At 43.0% G+C, this 18,288-nt stretch overlaps 1 protein-coding gene across 1 annotated transcript in view; it reads right to left on the bottom strand.

Annotated features, from left to right (window-relative positions):
• The window catches only part of MROH8 (maestro heat-like repeat family member 8), a 43,439-nt gene that overhangs the window by 12,394 nt on the left and 12,757 nt on the right, over positions 1 to 18,288 (bottom strand). The window contains 5 exon segments of the mRNA XM_010829191.1: positions 3,086 to 3,190; positions 7,100 to 7,195; positions 8,017 to 8,161; positions 8,929 to 9,008; positions 16,784 to 16,906. Coding sequence (XP_010827493.1) covers positions 3,086 to 3,190; positions 7,100 to 7,195; positions 8,017 to 8,161; positions 8,929 to 9,008; positions 16,784 to 16,906 — 549 coding nt within the window.

The following is an 18,288-nucleotide window of genomic DNA, read 5'->3' as shown; positions in this document are numbered from 1 at the left end:
GTTCCAGAAAAACATCTACTTCTGCTTTATTGACTATGCTAAAGCCTTTGACTGTGTGGATCACAACAAACTGGAAAATTCTTCAAGAGATGGGAATACCAGACCACCTGACCTGCCTCTTGAGAAATCTGTGTGGAGTTCAGGAAGCAACAGTTAGAACTGGACATGGAAAAACAGACCAGTTCCAAATAGGGAAAGGAGTACGTCAATGCTGTATATTGTCACTCTGCTTATTTAAGTTATGATGCAGAACACATCATGTGAAATGCTTGGCTGGATGAAGCACAAGCTTGAATCAAGATTGCTGGCAGAAATATCAATAACCTCAGATATGCAGATGACACCACCCTTATGGCAGAAAGCAAAGAGGAACTAAAGAGCCCTTGATGAAAGTGAAAGAAGAGAGTGAAAAAGCTGGCTTGAAACTTAACATTCAAAAAACAAAAATCATGGCATCTGGTGCCATCACTTCATGGCAAATAGATGGGGAAACAATGGAAACAGTGATAGGTTTTACTTTCTTCGGCTCCCAAATCACTGCAGATGGTGATTGCAGCCATGAAATTAAAAGATGCTTGCTCCTTGGAAGAAAAGTTATGACCAACCTAGACAGCATATTAAAAAGCAGAGACATTACTTTGCCAACAAAGGTCCATGTAGTCAAAGCTATGGTTTTTCCCGTGGTCATGTACGGCTGTAAGAGTTGGACCATAAAGAAGGCTGCACACTGAAAGATTGATGCTTTTGAACTGTGGTGTTGGAGAAGACTCTTGAGAGTCCTCTGGACAGCAAGGAGATCCAACCAGTCAATACTAAAGGAAATCAGTCCTGAATATTCATCGGAAGGACTGATGCTGAAGCTGAAACTCCAATACCTTGGCTACCTGATGTGAAGAGCTGACTTATTACAAAAGACTCTGATGCTAGGAAATAATGAAGGCAGAAGAAGAAGGGGATGACAGAGGATGAGATGGTTGAATGGCATCACCTACTCATTGGACATGAGTTTGATCAAGCTCTGGGAGAGGGTGAAGCACAGGGAAGCCTGGCATGCTGTAGTTCATGGGGTCGCAAAGAGTCAGACACAACAGAGTGACTGAACAACAACAAGAATTATGAATACAACCATTAGGAAACAAGTATCCCAAGAATTTATAATAAGTTGGGAATAAATTAGCCTTGGTGGTTTAAATGGTAAAGAATCTTCCTGCAATGAAGATTCAATACCTGGGTCAGGCAGATCCTCTGGAGAAGGAAACGGCACCCCTCTCCAACACTCTTGCTTGGAGAATTCCATGGACAGAGAAGTGTAGCAGTCTGCACTCCATGGAATAACAGTCAGACACAACTGAGTGACTAACTTTCACTCTTCCCTTTTTTCAGGAATATATGCTAGTTTGCTAAGTTGAAAAAGTCAGATACAAAGTTGAGATATACCAACTGACAATATTTAAAATTTTTATTTATAGATACTTTACCATATTATGGAAAAAAAGTCAAGTAGCTGGTCAAAACCTACCAGAAAAAGAAATATAATTTAAAATAAATAATGAAGCAAGTGGAACCAATTAAAAAAAAATGAAGGCAAAAAAGATAAATGAAGTTAAGGGTTTTGTTAGCATGCAGAATGCAGGATCATCTTTTACTCAAACTAGGCCACAGAGCTAGGCTTCAAACTTTCTCAGGCTTCACACAGAGGAACGCACCTAATAGGATTCACACTGTCCATGAAGCAAGAAGCAAATAGCCATACAGAGGCAGCACGACTGTTCCTAGGATTGAGGCAGAAAGAAATTTCCACTGTGGCTTTTCAGAAAAATACATTGAGATAGTGGAAACAACAGCTTCTACAACCTATGTACACTAAACAGAGAAACACATATGCAAACTGTGTAAGATCTTTCATTCTCTGATAATATGTTCATTCTTTCAATCAACAAACACTGAGTATCCATTATGTGCCAGGTACTGGTTATGACCATAGCACTTATGGACAAGGCACTGGGGCTGGCACTGCGGACACAAACAGTGAACCTTCCTCAGAAAAGTCCAGGAGACTGCACCACACAAAATTCTGCATAGAACTTTCCGGACGTTCACAGACCCCTCAGGCACCTAAGTTAAGCACCCTTACGTTGGCAATTCTTGCCAGGAAGAAAATGCTGAGGAGGTTCCGCCGAGCCTAGAGGGAGATTATGCATAGGAAGAAGTCATTTGAAACTCTTGTCTTTAGTCTGCAGCCAAAATTAGAGTTTGAGGAAGAAGCATGCATGTGGTCAGACAATAGGGTAGCCAGTGAGCACAGAATAATAAGGTGGTCAGTGAGCCAGAAGTCATGTGCTCTCATCGACCAAACAGAGAACCAGGGAAGTTCCATCATTTGAGGGGCTGAGCTTCAGTAAGGAGGTGGCAAGTTTGGATGTGTTTTCAAAGGGAGAAATGAGAAAGGTAGTGGCACGCTGTCCTTTTGACTGTTAGAATAGTCACATGAATGCTAAGTTCTCTGAGGAATTCTCATAAAGACCTACTATTCCGACTCTCCCCCAGCTTCTCTTCCAATTCCTGGGCCTTACTATGCAGATTGGAGAAATGGTGGATGGAGAACAGAAGAGACTCCAGTGTGGAGAAGATCTACTGAGGAAAGAAGAAAGAGATTTTGTAGATGACAAAAAGGAACAGATCAGGAAAGAGGATCTGAGTTTGGGGAATTCTTTTTAGGAATTATGGGAGAGAATTCAGAACAACTGGAAAGTGAGAATGCAAAAGGGAAAAGAGAGGAGGTATTGTACAACCATTTTCTCTGAGATGCTGGGAGATCTTTAAATTGACTTACATACTTATATTTGCCTGCTACACTTTACTGCTTCAAACTCTTGTGCATCCCCTTGGGTATGCAAGATTACTAAACACAGTACCTGGCCTCAAGCCGCTCACTTACGGGAGAGGAGCAGATAAGTGAATAATGCCAAATGTTCTTACATGAGCATCAAGAAGGCACCAGTCTGGAGAGCCATAAACAGGAGGGGAACTGGGCAGTTCAAAGGATAGCTCTGGGTCCTTCATCTTCAACTGGAGGTCAACTTACTTGCAGGCTGAGATGTTTGAATAAACACTTCAGAACTTGAGTCATGCTGGCTGTGGCCCGTTCCCGTTCATGGTCTTTGTCTGACCGTAACCAGGGATCCATGTGCTGTGAAAAATAAATGGTTAAGCAGCTTGATCTAGGAAAATAACCCAAAAGTCACGAGCTCATATTTTACTAACATTGTTTAATTTCTCTAATAGGTACTCAAAGACTTTCTGATAGAACTGGTTTTCTATTATAATCCTAGAAAATCTTATCACTTAAGATATATATGCATAACAGGAGGCATTCAATTTGCTTTTACAGAGTATAAATGGAAAACTTGAAACTAACTTTTTACATTTAAAAAAATGGTTTATCAGGAAGATCTATGATAACACCATATTCTTTTAGAAGAAGTGTGGAGGGAAAAGTCTCACATATAACTCTGTGCATGCACGCTCAGTCGCTAAGTCATGTCCAACTCCATGCGACTCCATGGACTGTGGCCTGCCAGACTCCTCAGGTCGTGGAACTTTCCAGACAAGAATACTGGAGTGGATTGCCATTTCCTGCTCTATGAGATCGTCCCAATCCACGAACTGAACCCTCATCTCCTGTCTCTCTTGCACCGGCCTAACACTGTGCCTTCTGGGAAGTCTGCCACATGTCACTACCACATCTGAAAACATTTTCTTAAATGACAAACCAGTTCTGGTTGCAAATGAAAGTAGTGGGATGACAAACCACCACAAAGACCTAGGGAGTCAGGTGGTCCAGCTTCTACCGGTGCTTATATTCTAGACTTGATTTTCTCTTCATCCAACTTTCCTCAATTATTTATTCTCTACTTCTGTATGTTTTTAGCCTTATGAAATCTATTTAAGAAAGAAAGAAAAGCAATGATATGCTGCTATTAAGGAGCTTTGAGGATGGGAAATTGCATCTGCCTGAATCACCAACTTAGAGCCAGACATCCTGGAATGCAAAGTCAAGTGGCCCTTAGGAAGCATCACTATGAACAAAGCTAGTGGAGGTGAAGGAATGCCAGTTGAGCTATTTCAAATCCTATAAGATGATGCTGTGAAAGTGTTGCACTCAATATGTCAGCAAATTTGGAAAACTCAGCAGTGGCCACAGGACTGGAAGAGGTCAGTTTTCATTCCAATCCCAAAGAAAGGCAATGCCAAAGAATGCTCAAACTACCATACATTTACACTCATCTCACACGCTACTAAAGTAATGCTCAAAATTCTCCAAGCCAGGCTTCAACAGTACATGAACTGTGAACTTCCAGATGTTCAAGCTGGTTTTAAAAAAGGCAGAGCAACCAGAGATTAAATTGCCAACATCTGTTGGATCATCGAAAAAGCAAGAGAGTTCCAGAAAAACATCTACTTCTGCTTTATTGACTATGCTAAAGCCTTTGACTGTGTGGATCACAACAAACTGGAAAATTCTTCAAGAGATGGGAATACCAGACCACCTGACCTGCCTCTTGAGAAATCTGTATGGAGGTCAGGAAGCGACAGTTAGAACTGGACATGGAACAACAGACTGGTTCTAAATAGGGAAAGGAGTATGTCAAGGTTGTATATTGTCACTCTGCTTATTTAACTTCTATACAGAGTACACCATGAGAAACACTGGGCTGGATGAAGCACAAGCTGGAATCAAGATTGCCGGCAGAAATATCAATAGCCTCAGACATGCAGATGATACCACCCTTATGGCAGAAAGTGAAGAGGAACCAAAGAGCCTCTTGATGAAAGTGAAAGAAGAGAGTGAAAAAGCTGGCTTAAAACTCAACATTCAGAGAACTAAGATCATGGCATCTGGTCCCATCACTTCATGGCAAATAGATAAGGAAACAGTGACAGACCTTATTTTTGAGCCCCAAAATCACTGAAGATGGTGACTGCAGCTGTGAACTTAAAAGATGTTTGCTCCTTGGAAGAAAAGTTATGACCAACCTAGACAGCATATTAAAAAGCAGAGACATTACTTTGCCAACAAAGGTCTGTCTAGTCAAAGCTATGGTTTTTCCAGTGGTCACGTATGGATGTGAGAGTTGAACTATAAAGAAGGATGAACACTGAAGAATTGATGCTTTTGAACTATGGTATTGGAGAAGACTCTTGAGAGTCCCTTGGACTGCAAGGAGATCCAACCAGTCCTTCCTAAAGGAGATCAGTCCTGGGTGTCCATTGGAAGGACTGATGGTAAAGGTGAAACTCCAATACTTTGGCCACCTGGTGCGAAGAACTGACTCATTTGAAAAGACCCTGATGCTGCGAACGATTGAAGGCAGGAGGAGAAGGGGACAACAGAGGATGAGATGGTTGGATGGCATCGCTGACTCAATGGACATGAGTTTGAGTAAACTCCAGGAATTGGCGATGGACAGGGAGGCCTGGTGTGCTTCAATCCATGGGGTCACAAAGAGTTGGACACGACTGAGCAACTGAACTGAACTGAACTGAGAATGGGAAATTGTATCTGCCTGAAACAGTCAGGGAAGGATTCATGGAGGAGGAACTTCACAGAAAGAGTGGCATTTCAGGTAGAAGAAATGGCTTGAATTAAGCTAGGAAGGCAGGAAGGTACAAGGCACAACCAGGTAAATGAGAGAAACCCAACGTGGCTGGAGTGTTGATGTATAAATAGAAGGAGGATGAGAAATAACGTCTGGCTTCCCAGGTGGCTCAGTGCTAAAGAACCCGCCTGCCAATGCTGGAGACGTAGGAGACTGGATCAAGCCCTGGGTTGGCAAGATCCCTTGGAGGAGGAGATGGCGACTCACTCTAGTATTCTTGCTGGAAAAATCCCATGGACAGAGGAGCCTGACAGGTACGGTCCACAGAGTCACAAAGAGTTGGACGTGACTGAGCACAAGCATGAAAAATAACATTAAGGTCTGTTGTGGCAAAGATTAGTATCCATTTGCATAAAGGCACAAATGATTAATAATAATTTAAAGGGTATCCCTTTCTAGAATAGCTGCATCTTAAAAAGAAGAAAGAGAGTAAGACGCTTGAACTGCAGTGAATGCACTCCAATGAGTAAACTCTATTGGTGGAATGGCAGCTACTGGAACGGGTACAGGTGATGGCAGGTGGCTATGAACAACCTTGCCTGGTAGGCAGCTGCCTATTTACTCCTTCACGAGGCTGACTCTGTTCTCTTGATCACTGATTGAAGCCCTTCTATAGTAATGAGCAAAAATAATTTAAGGAATAATTATAGCAAGCATTTAAACCATTTTTGAAGGCCATTTATTCAATACTCATAATAATTATTATCTCCATTTAAAGGTGAGAAGACAGACCTCCTTGGTGGTCCAGTGGTTAAGAACCCGCCTGCCAACACAGGGGACAGGTTTGATCCTGGAAGATCTGACATGCCTTGAGGCAACTAGGCCCGTGTGCCACAACTATTGAGTCCATGTACCTAGAGCCTGTGCTTCGCAAATAGAGAAGCCACCTCAATGAGCAGCCCATGCACTGCAGAGCAGACCCGCTCACCACAACTGGAAGAAGCCTGTGCTTTTGAAGAACAGTGCAGCCATAAATACATAGATGAGTATTTTAAAAAGGTGAAGACTGCAAGATTAAATTCCTTGCTGAATGTATGTAACCAATGAATGGCAGAGAGTCAGAATTTGAACCCAAGTCTGACTTAACATGCAGAGCTGATACTCACCTATTACAGTAAGTGAAAGTGTTAGTTCCTCAGTTGCGTCTGACTATTTTCGACCCCATGGACTGTAGCCCTCCAGACTCTTCTGCCTGTGGAATTTTCCAGCTAAGAATACTGGAGTAGGTTGCCATTTTCTACTCCAGGGGATCTTCCTGACCCAGAGATCAAACCTGTGTCTCTTGAATTGCAGGCAGATTCTTTACCGTCTGAGCCACCAGGGAAGCCCATACTCGCCTATTACGTTGCCTCCTAAAACTTAACCTTTCCAAATTTTTTCCTTCCACTTTCACCAGTTAATAGGAATAGTTACCCATTCTCTCCTGATATCTTGTTTACCTTAAAAATGATGTCAAGATTTTCCAAATGTCGGTCTTTTATCACCAAACTCTGGAGCATCTCAACGAACGCCTGGAACGTCCGCCTGTAGAGATACTGCAAAGGCACAGGGTTAGTGAGGACCCCGCGGGAAGCTCTCCCACACTGCACACTTTAAGGCTCTCCTGGTTATCTTAGACCTTACTCAAAGGTAAAGGACCTTTGCGTAAAGCACTCGCAGGCAGTATGTGACTCGAGGTGAAACAATAAATCTTCATTTCAAATGGACATCTCAGCCTTACCAGGAACCCAGTTAACTGATTCTCACTACATGTGAGAACTACTTACAGGTTATCAACATACTTTTAAAGCTTGACTTGTGAGCCTTTCTGATACCTTAAAACCCAGAGAACAAAGTCCCCTTTGGCAACTGCTTCACCTTCCAGTTTACCAGCTGCAGAAGGAAATCCAGCCTTGGCCCTTCCCTTCCTCTTTTCTCTGCTTGAAAGCTTTTCTTACAGAGATGTTGACATGCCCTCTCTGCAACTGTCACCTCATCAGGAAGCCTCTCTCTGGCACCTGATGCATAGGGCTGGCCAACAAGTTCATTTGGTTTTCCCATGTTATTGAAAAACTAGGCATATAACGTTCCCGTCTTATTGTAAAGCCAAGCGCAGGAAAAGAAGGAATGAAGGGAAGAAAACAAAATAAAGTGGGATTAAAAAAAAACAAAACTATTTAACAACCTATTTTATTCGTCTCCTGCACTGGCAAGCAGATTCTTTGCCAACTGCGCCACCTGGCTGCGCCACCCATTTTATTCACCAGACTTTGCTTAAATAGTTTTTGGTGAGTTCCAAAAAATCGAATGTACTTTCAAAAAGCCAAGATCAGCTGACCCTGTGGCTGGTGAGTTACTCTGGCAAGGTGTGAGTTACCTCTGAATTGCAGGATCCACCTGGCATGATTTCCTGCGGATGGATAAGGGTCTTGATAGAGGGCAGAGCGATTACACTTTTGGTGACAAGACTGAACAGGTCAGCTCGATCTTCAGAACCAAACAGCAAGCAGACATCTTGGCAACTAAAAAAAAGACAGTTTGGGAATAACTAGCTGGGAAGAATCTGATTTGATGTTGATAAGCAGGAATCCAAGTGACCCCAAAGAGAAGGAGAAACTGCTTGGTATATCATTCTAATGGAGGAGACCAATGGCACACTTGTCAGTCTGTCTGGACAAACCTCGAAAAGGTTAAGAGGAGGAGTTTCAGGCTCAGAGCCTCCAACCTGGTCCCTTCCTTTCCCTCCCCAACCCACAAGAGTGACTCCTCAGGCTTTCCTTCAGTTCAACCACAGAAGGAAGCCAGCTACAGTCTGATACAACAAACCACAATTTTCCAAAGTGTGTTGTGCTGAATGCTTGTTAGTTTTTGGTTTTGAGTTTGGGGACTGGTAGGCGGACCCAAGTTTAAAAACCTTTTAACTACAGGACTTCTTGGGACCTTTAATCAGTTAATGTGCCGTACTAATCTCTAAGAGAGGTAAATAGCAGACAGCCCTTCCAAATTTCTCAGGCCATGGACTTCTGCTGTCATGAAGCATATATGGGAATACCTTTATACTGAATATACTCTGGACACAACTGAGCTCCACAGAGGTTCTAGTGGGTCTTTGAGATACAGATGGGAGCACACACGAAAGCCAACTTCTTACACAGAAACATGGATCTGACTTCCCCTTCTCTTTCTAAATAGTTTTCAGGAGTTAAAAATAGGAAGCACGTCTGTTGGCTCTGGCACTGGCCCTGAATGAGGAAGCAAGATGCATGCATAGGGGGCATGCGGGCCTCACCTGAAGTCAGTGATGGTGATAAAGACCTCCTGGAGCACAGGGCTGAAGAGAGACTGCAGGGGCTCCTCCTCTACCAGTGTCTGCAGTGAGAGGGAAAGAACTTTAGAGAGTCGAGAACAGGCAGAGCCATTAGGCCAGATGGCAGGAGACGTGGACGGCCTGGAATAACCACGGCAGGTCCTCTGGCGGGCCTGCTCCTGGGTTCCACCGGGCTGGCAGCAGGACTGTGGCCAGGCTAGGAGTTTAGTCTCTGAGGCCTGGCTTTGCCTCTTACTAGCTGTTTGAGTGGATACCTGCCTGTACCTCAGTTTCCTTATCTGCAAAACAAGGTAACAGTACTATTTATCTTCATAAGTTGGTTGTGAGAATTAAATGAGCTAATTCATAATACTCAGTGCATGTGTGCTCAGTCGCTTCAGTCGTGTCCAACTCTTTGCAACCCTACAGACTGTAGCCCATCAGGGATCTCTGTCCATGGGATTTTCCAGGCAAGAATACTGGAGTGGGTTGCCATGCCCTCCTCCAGGGGATCTTCCCAACCCTGCGATCAAACCCACATCTCCTGCGTTGCAGGTGGATTCTTTACCCACTGAGCCAACTGGGAAGCCCATAATACTCAGTAGCCCTCAGTAACTGTGCAGAGAAGGCAATGGCAACCCACTCCAGAACTCTTGCCTGGAAAATCCCATGGACAGAGGAGCCTGGTAGGCTGCAGTCCATGGGGTCGCTAAGAGTCGGACACGACTGAGTGACTTCACTTTGAGTTTTCACTTTCATGCATTGGAGAAGGAAATGGCAACCCACTCCAGTGTTCTTGCCTGGAGAATCCCAGGGACAGGGGAGTCTGGTAGGTTGCCATCTATGGGGTCGCACAGAGTTGGACACAACTGAAGTGACTTAGCAGCAGCAGCAGCAGTAACTGTGAGATAGTGTCTGTTAGTCACTATTTTCATGACTAGTGATTATTTCCCAGAGAAGGCAATGGCACCCCACTCCAGTACTCTTGCCTGGAAAATCCCATGGACAGTGGAGCCTGGAAGGCTGCAGTCCATGGGGTCGCTGAGGATCGGACACGACTGAGCGACTTCACTTTCACTTTTCACTTTCATGCATTGGAGAAGAAAATGGCAACCCAGTCCAGTGTTCTTGCCTGGAGAATCCCAGGGACAGGGGAGTCTGGTAGGTTGCCGTCTATGGGGTCGCACAGAGTCGGACACAACTGAAGCGACTTAGCAGCAGCAGCAGCAGTGATTATTTCCAGTTTAGGCTTCCTAACTCTTCTTGCTACTAAGCCAGCCATCTCTAGTCTAGTGCCTAATCTTATTCTAAGTTGCTTGTTCTGGAAAACAAATAACTTCACGGATTCCAAACTGGCAGAGGGAAAGCAGCTTTGCACTACTGAATAAACCTGCAGAGTGGTAGGAAAAAAGAGGCTCTGGAGCTGATACACCTGGGTTTGAGCACTGGTTCTGACTCTCTTGCTCTCTGTGACCCTGTGTGTCATATTGAACTTTCCTGTGCCTGAGTTTCCTTATCCAGATGGAGAAGATGAGCTCTTTCTCAGGGAGTTGAGCTGAAGAGCAGATGTGAACGGATGTAGGGGCCTCCTTATGGGACCGTCTACCCAGCCTCTCTGGCAACTGCCTTCGGCCATCAACAGTGGGTGTTCCACAGCCGCGTTTCTTTAATATTCATGTATTCGGCTGTGCCAGGTCTTAGCTGCCTCAAGCATGGTTTTCGATCTTCATTGTGTCACGCAAGATCTTTAGTTGCAGCATGCAGGATCCTTAGTTGTGACATGTGGGGTCTAGTTCCCTGACCAGGGATCCAACTGTGTCCCTTGCATTGGAAGCGTGGAGTCTTAGCCTCTGGACCACCAGGGAAGTCCGCACACAGCCATGTTTCTGCTAAGTCATTTTCTTCTATTAACCACAACTCGTCTGTCTAGGAGTACACACCACAAGGTCAACTCACTATATTCTCTCTCTTAGGAATGCTGAACTGAGACAAGGAGCCTCAATCTCTGTCTGGCTGGTCTATGAAAGGAGAAAACTAAAAATTTGGGAGCACTGCCCTATGGATTGGGTAACCAAAAGAGCAAATTTTGACAGGAAAGAAGTGGGAGGGGGGAGAGGAAAGGGAAGGAGGAGGGAGAGGGAGGGAGATGGAAATGCACACAAAGGAGGAAAGAGGTGGAATGTTCGCACTGGGCATGAGGAAATTTTTGTGTGTGTGTGCGGTTTCATTTCCTTTCTGGAGCAAGATGCTCTTCCTATTACAGGATTCTAGGCAGCATGCAGTGATCCTAAGAATAGATCTTCCCTTTTAGGTTTCTCTTGCCTGCCACCCAAAAGATCTCATTTAGAACTTAGGACGGTGCCCAGGAGGCAGTGCTCAACAAACATGCCTGGGCTCTTTTTTGTGCCCTTCTCTGAGTTATCTCTTTCTCTTTTCTCGTCTCACTTTCCAACTCTGGTCAGATCTTGCAGATGGACTACTTGTTCTTTCTGATTTCCTCATGGAGCTTTCTTACTTATTTGTATGGTTCACAGTCTGGAAGGAACAAAGCATCAGACTTGGCCTTCAGGCTGACAGTCGGCCTCTACTCACTCCGATTTACGTCTCTCAAGAGCATCATCACTAAGGTCACAGGGACAGCCTGGCATTTGGATGTTAAGAGGTGAGCTCATCATTCTCCCATGCAAAGGACAACACTTCTCTGCCTCCAATTACTGAGGACAGCATCCTTTCCCAGGCTCGTAAGAGAGACAATTTGTGGTTTTTTTCCTCTCTTTACTTCCCATGTCCAATCTGTCACAGTGATAGCCCCTTCCTGCTTTGCACAGATTCTGACTCTCCATCCCGGTACCCATATTCCTACATATTCCTGTAGCCACTCCCACGTGGATGAAGGCAGTGCTTTTTAGCTAAAACTCCAGGCCTGCAGTTCTGATTTCAATATACCTGACCACTTCTGTCAGAATAATCTTTAAAAAAATTTTTTTTATTGGAGAATAGTTGATTTATAGTGTTGTGTTAGTTTCAGGTTTACAGCAAAGTGAATCACTTATACACACACACACACACACACACACACATATATATCTCCACCTTTTCGCATAAAGCTCATTACAGAGTATTGAGTAGAATTCCCTCAGTAGGTTCTTAATAGTTATCTATTTTATATAGTTATATATGTCAACCTCAATTTTCCAATTTATCTCTCTTCCCTTTTACCCTCTGATACCATAAGTTTGTTTTCTGTATCTGCGATTCTACTTCTGTTTTTTAAATAAGTTAATCTGTATTCTTTTATAGATTCCACATATAAGTGATATTGTATCTTTTGTCTTTCTCTAACTTACTTCACCCAGTATGTCTTTTGTTTTTTTAAATCAGTAAGGTATGAATGGCTTATTATATATTCACAATTATGCTAACCACTATGTGGAATCAGAAGCTGAGAGGCTTTTTGATTGTAAAGTATTTGTGTAGCAGGGACCTCCCAGGGTGACTATCCAAATCATAGCACTCACCCTTTCTCTGGGAGCTGCCTCTAATACACAGGGAGGGAGGGATGCCCAGAAGTCATGGCATCATGATACCATGCTGCCCCCTGACACGCCCGATTGATGCAGGAGTGGAGAAGAGACCCAGCCTGGGCCAAGCAGACTCTCTCCCTCGGATTGTGGAATTAAGGACTGACCAACACGGACAGATTGGGAGCTGCGAGAGGTTAGGGTCATAGTGATGGCAGAGCATTCCCTGCCTTTGAGACTCCTGGAGGTGTCCTGGAATGGGCTTTTTTGGAGGCTTGATAGGTAAACATCTTCCTTAGGCTCTAAGCGAGATATTCCAGCATCCTTTGTTGGTTTTAATTCTATATGTAATCATTTGGCTGTTCCAGGTCTTTGTTGTGGCATGAGAACTCTTAGTTGTGGCATGTGGGATCCAGTTCCCTGACCAGGTTGAACCCGGGCTCCTTGCATTGGGAAGGGGAGGCCACTGGACCACCAGGGAAGTCCCCATCCCTTTGTTTTTAACATAAGTGAGCCAGAGTTGATCTTCATTGCTCGCCTCAAGAAGAATCTTAACCAATCTTAACAAAATGAGACATTTGTTTCAAAGGTCTTAATGAAAGCCATACAGATATTACTATCTCCATTTTCCAAGTGGAGCTAGAGGTTCAGAGAAGCAAAGTGGTTTGTCTAAAATCACAAAGGTTGTGCTTGACAGAACTAGAACTAGAAACTATGTCCTTTAATTCCTAAAACAGGTCCCTTTCTTCTCCATCCTTCTGCTTCAGGGAGCTCAAACTCTCACTTGGACAACAGGACAGATTATTTTCTTGTTAGTTCAGTCTTGTGAACTGCCTGTCCTCCATACTCCTTCAGCATGCATTATTCATATCATAGAAGAGTCTTCCTAAAACATCATTCTCACCCATTTCTTACCTTGCTGCTCAAGTAACACAGTGCTTTTTCAATGTTGAGTATACCCTTTACCAGATGACCTAGTAGTAGGGTTTTGTGGAGGACCTCAAGGCAGAATTAGGGTGGAGTCCCAAGCTGCCAGAGGAAAACTAAGAGGCATTATGGACAAGTCCAGCTACTTTAAAATTCTGCAACAGGAGGACGTTTCTGGTTATCCACTGGTTAGGAATCCACCTTGCAATGCAGGGGACACGGGTGGGAGAACTAAGATCCCAAATGCCTATGAGGCAAGTTAGCCTGCATCCCAGGAGAGAAGCCCCCAGGGTTATGAATAATTCTGCCATAACTCAGAATTACTACTTCACATAGCCAGATCCCAATTTACCCCTCAAAGTCCCTACTCACTGGTTCTTTCTTTCAACCCTATTTATCACTTCCTTTTAAGATTAGCTCAGGAGATCTATCTGGATCAATTTCACTCAAATCTTGTCATTACTTTATATCCCAATTGTCACTGTAGTTCTTCTCTTTTCTATTAAAGTTCTCCACATATTGTTTACATCTTTTTTGATTTTGAAGTAACAGACATACAATAAACTGTACATATTTAAAGTGTATAGTTTAATGATTCTGAACATAGGTTATGTATGCATGGAATCAACACCACAATCAGGATATGGATCACTCCCAAAAGTTCTCTTGTGCTACCTTGTAAATTCTCCCTCCTGCCTGTCCCCACTCTACTCCCACCTCCAGGAAAGCACTGATGTGATATCACTATAGATAATCTTAATTTTCCAGAATTTCATGTAAATGGAATCACAGAGTATATTCTCTATCTGGCTTCCTTCACTTAGTATAATTATTTTGAGATTCATCCAAGCTGTACAATATATTAACAGTTCATCCATTTTCGTTGCTGAGTAGTATTCCATTGTATGGATATACCAAAACTGGTTGATCCACTCACCTGTTGATGGATCTTTGGGTTGTCTCCAGTGTTTAGTTTCTACAAATAGAGCTGCTATAAAACACTGGCGTACAAGTCATTGTATGGACATATGCTTCATTTTACCCAGGAATGGAATTGCTGGGTCATATGGTAAGTATATGTTTAACTTTTTAAGAAACTGCCAGTTTTCCAAAATGGCTGTGGGGTACATGAGAGTCTTAGTTGTGCCACATCCTCCTCACTAACATTTGGTACCACCTTTCTTTTTATTTTAGCCAGTCTAGTTGGTATAAAGTTGCATATCATTGTGGTTTTTTTTAAAATGTGTATTATTTCTTTATTTGGCTGTGCTGGGTCTCAGTTGCGGCATGTAGACTCTTAGTTGCAGCTTGTGGGATCTAGTTCCCTGAACAGGGATTGAACCGAAGCACCCTACATTAGGAATGTGGCATCTTAGCCACTGGACCTCCAGGGAAGTCCCTCTTGTGGTTGTAATTTGCTTTTTCCTAATCACAGTGATGGAACATGTTTTCATGTGCTTATTTGTAAATCTTCTCTGGTGAAGTACTGTAACAGATTCTTTTCCCCCTTCTTTTCCATATTCTACTCTCAGCTTCCTTTGCTCTTTTTATTTGGATACTGAAAAGCCATGCTTTGTCATGGATCAAGAGAAAGACTGGAAAATCCCATAAACCTCTTTCTTTAGAATGACCCTGGTTTTCTTCTCAGAGCTGCCTCTCCTCTTGGTTGTTGGAAGCAACACTCTTTTAGCTCCTGCACATGGTCTTGAACAATGATGTCCTGACCCCTGGAGTTTTCTGGTGGACATTGACTCTCCTTAACTCTTCGAGGCTGAACCCCTTGCCAGCTCAAACTTGGGTTGATGCCTGACAGTAGGTATTTTGCTACTGGCTGGACAGGTTCAGGTGCAAAGCATGGGGAAATTCAGCGTGCTTGTGGATTCAGCTTGTGGATCTTCTGAGCTGACTGGTTGAACTATGTGTCAACCCACTGCTGCCAATTTTTGTAGACGTGGGACTGTGGAATCATGCCATTTTGGCTGAGTCCTATGGCTGCATATAACTCTCTTTGCATGGAGCAGAGCCAAGTAAAAACCTTCACTCACCCTTAAATCTGCATCATATCATTCTGTTCTACATAATGTATTACTTGGAATTTTTCTCAACCTACTTATGAGGTGTAGTCACTTCCAAACTGTAAACTCTTGAAGGGCAAGGAATAACCAGCACCACAATGTTCTGGGTACAGAAGATCTTTGATATAGTCTGGCGTGCCTATGGCCTCACTCACTCAGTTGTGTCTGGCCCTTTGGTTCCCCATGGACTGTAGCCTGCCAGGATCCTCTGTCCATGGGATTTCTCAAGCAAGAATACTGGAGTGGGTTGCCATCTCCTTCTCCAGGGGACCTTCTCAACCCAGGGATTGAACCCATGTCTCCTGTGTCTCCTGAACTGAAAGGTGGATTCTTTACCACGCCTACCACTTAACACACCCGTTAGCAGGTTAGCCTTCAGTTCTGAAAACTAATCATCAATCTAATCAGCCTTACAAATCTGTGCACCTACAGGTGTACCTACGGCTGATTCTTGTTGATGTATGACAGAAAATCACAAAATTCTGTAAAGCAATTTTCCTTCAATTAAAAAAATTTTTTTAAAGTTAAGTGCTTGTCTAAGTGCATCTGGATCCTTTGACATGGAACAGACCACTCACTTACTCCTCTGTGCCCTTACTAGACTTATTTAAACTTTTGTTATAGTCTCTGTGACACTTGATTGGCTGCAGGAACAGAGATTATATCTTTGTGGCCTCAGTTCCTAGGATACTGTCTGGAACTGTCAAGTACTTAGCAAGGCAATGCATGAATGAGTTAGTGGCAGAGTATGGCTAGAGTTAAATAAAAACAGGACAACAATAAAAAGGATACCACCATGTTTCTCAAATGCAAAATATGTGTTAGGTACTGTGTTCTGTGGCCGGCATTTATTTATTTAATGCTCTCAGTAGCTATGTAAAGTACTGGGTTGGCCAAAAACTTCATAACATCGTATGGAAAAATCCAAACAAAATTTTTGGCCACTCCAATAGATACAGCTATTCTCATTTAATAGATGAGAATACTAAGGCACGGAGAAGTGCAGTACTTTTCCGAAGTCTCACAGCTAGAAAGAGGCAGAAGTGGCACTGAACTAGGCATTTGATTATAGAATCTGCCTCAGAACTACTGCTCGCTTATTTAAATGCTGTTCCTTCCCTTACTGCTGCTCTTTTAATTGGTTTTCAAGGCTGATTATCTTAGTGGAGTACCTTGGGTATTTCTCCTCTATGCAGAAATACTAATATGAAAAAGAAGTTGAGGGAATTGATAACATAGATGCAGCCACTAAAAATTTTGTTGTCATAGAATTTGCATGGTGACAATAATCTGGGATAAGGTCAGAATACTTACACTTAGCAGATGCACAATGTCTGCTATGTGGCTGTGAATGAATGATTCTGTGGTTTCATCAGAAGGTAAAGTTCGGCTGAGAGAAGACAAAGATCTCAGGGCTGTCAGCTTCTCAAGTTCACTCTGAGTTTGTGGGAAAATGATAAAAACGCAACTCTACATTATAATCTCATTTGATAATTGTAAAAGGCTTTTGAAAAGCTTCTTGGAATGTTTTAAATGACATCTCATTCAACCCAAGATTAGCATTTTATTACAAGGAATAAAGAAGTTACAGAGGAATAACATTCCTTGTCCAGTGGCCCTGCCTGAGTTTGGGTCTTCATTTTCCCTCTCAGCTAGATTTTCCTAAGTACTCCATGATGGCTCTATGCACCTTTAGTCTGCATCTCCACCTACCTTCCCTGTTTGTGTGCTGTGTGCTTAGTTGCTCAGTCATGTCTGACTCTTTGCAACCCCATGGACAGACCTGCCAGGTTCCTCTGTCCATGGGGATTCTCCAAGCAAGAATACTGAAGTGGGTTGCCATGCCCTCCTCCAGGGGCTCTTCCCAACCCAGGAATCGAACCCAGGTCTCCCACATTGCAGGCAGATTCTTTACTGTCTGAGCCCCCAGGGAAGCCCTCCCTGTTTACTGTTTCTTAAAGGCGACCTCTGACACTGTTACGTCCAGCTCTCCTGATGTCATTAAAAATTCATTATTTTGAGTCTTTGTTTTCTATGAAAATACAAGTTCTGATTTGAAGAATAAAATCTTTTGTATTATTTCCTTTTCTGATTATAAAAGCAATATCTATCATACAAACTTTGAAAAAATAGGGTATTAAGAAGAAAGCAAAAGACACCAATAATTCTATGTATCATGAGAAAATCTCTTCCCGTCTTTTTTCCCCTGCATGTAGATGGTATAAATTGGTATAAGCCCTCTGGACAGCAAGTGGCAATAAGTAGCAATATATAGCAATGGCCTGATTTTCTATCACCTGGATTAGTAGAACAAGCCTACATTGGGTTACTCTGCTCCAGTTTTGTCCCCTTCTAGTCTATTCACCCAGCTATGACCAGTTTCATGTCATAAAATGCAAATTTGATCAGGTAACTCACTGTCTACTGAAACTCTTTTCAACAGCACCCATTAAAGTTAAGGCCCTTCTCAAAGTGACCACAGCTAACTTCTGCCATTTCATCTTCCACCTTGCCTGGTAGCATACTGAGTTTTAGCCCAGTTAAGTTTCATGCTGCTCTTTCTTGCTTTTGGGCCTTTCCGCCTTCTCAATTGTCTACACTTTTTGTTTACTGACTGAAATCTATATATATGCTTTAAGACTTAGATCATGCATTCTCTCCTGAAGTTGGGTTAAGTACCCTTCTAAGTGTATCCATTAACCACATGTATATATTGCTAACATGGTATTTGTGATACTGTGATAAAGTTGCCTTCTTACTCATCTATTACCCTGACACTGTGGATTTAGGTCAGGGCAGGGAATGGGCTTTTTTTTTTT

This window comes from Bison bison, unplaced genomic scaffold, assembly GCF_000754665.1.
Source record: "Bison bison bison isolate TAMUID 2011002044 unplaced genomic scaffold, Bison_UMD1.0 scf7180017864500, whole genome shotgun sequence".
Classification (NCBI taxonomy): Eukaryota; Metazoa; Chordata; class Mammalia; order Artiodactyla; family Bovidae; genus Bison; species Bison bison.
Note: the sequence above shows the minus strand (reverse complement) of the source record. Positions and strands in the feature narration are given on the sequence as shown.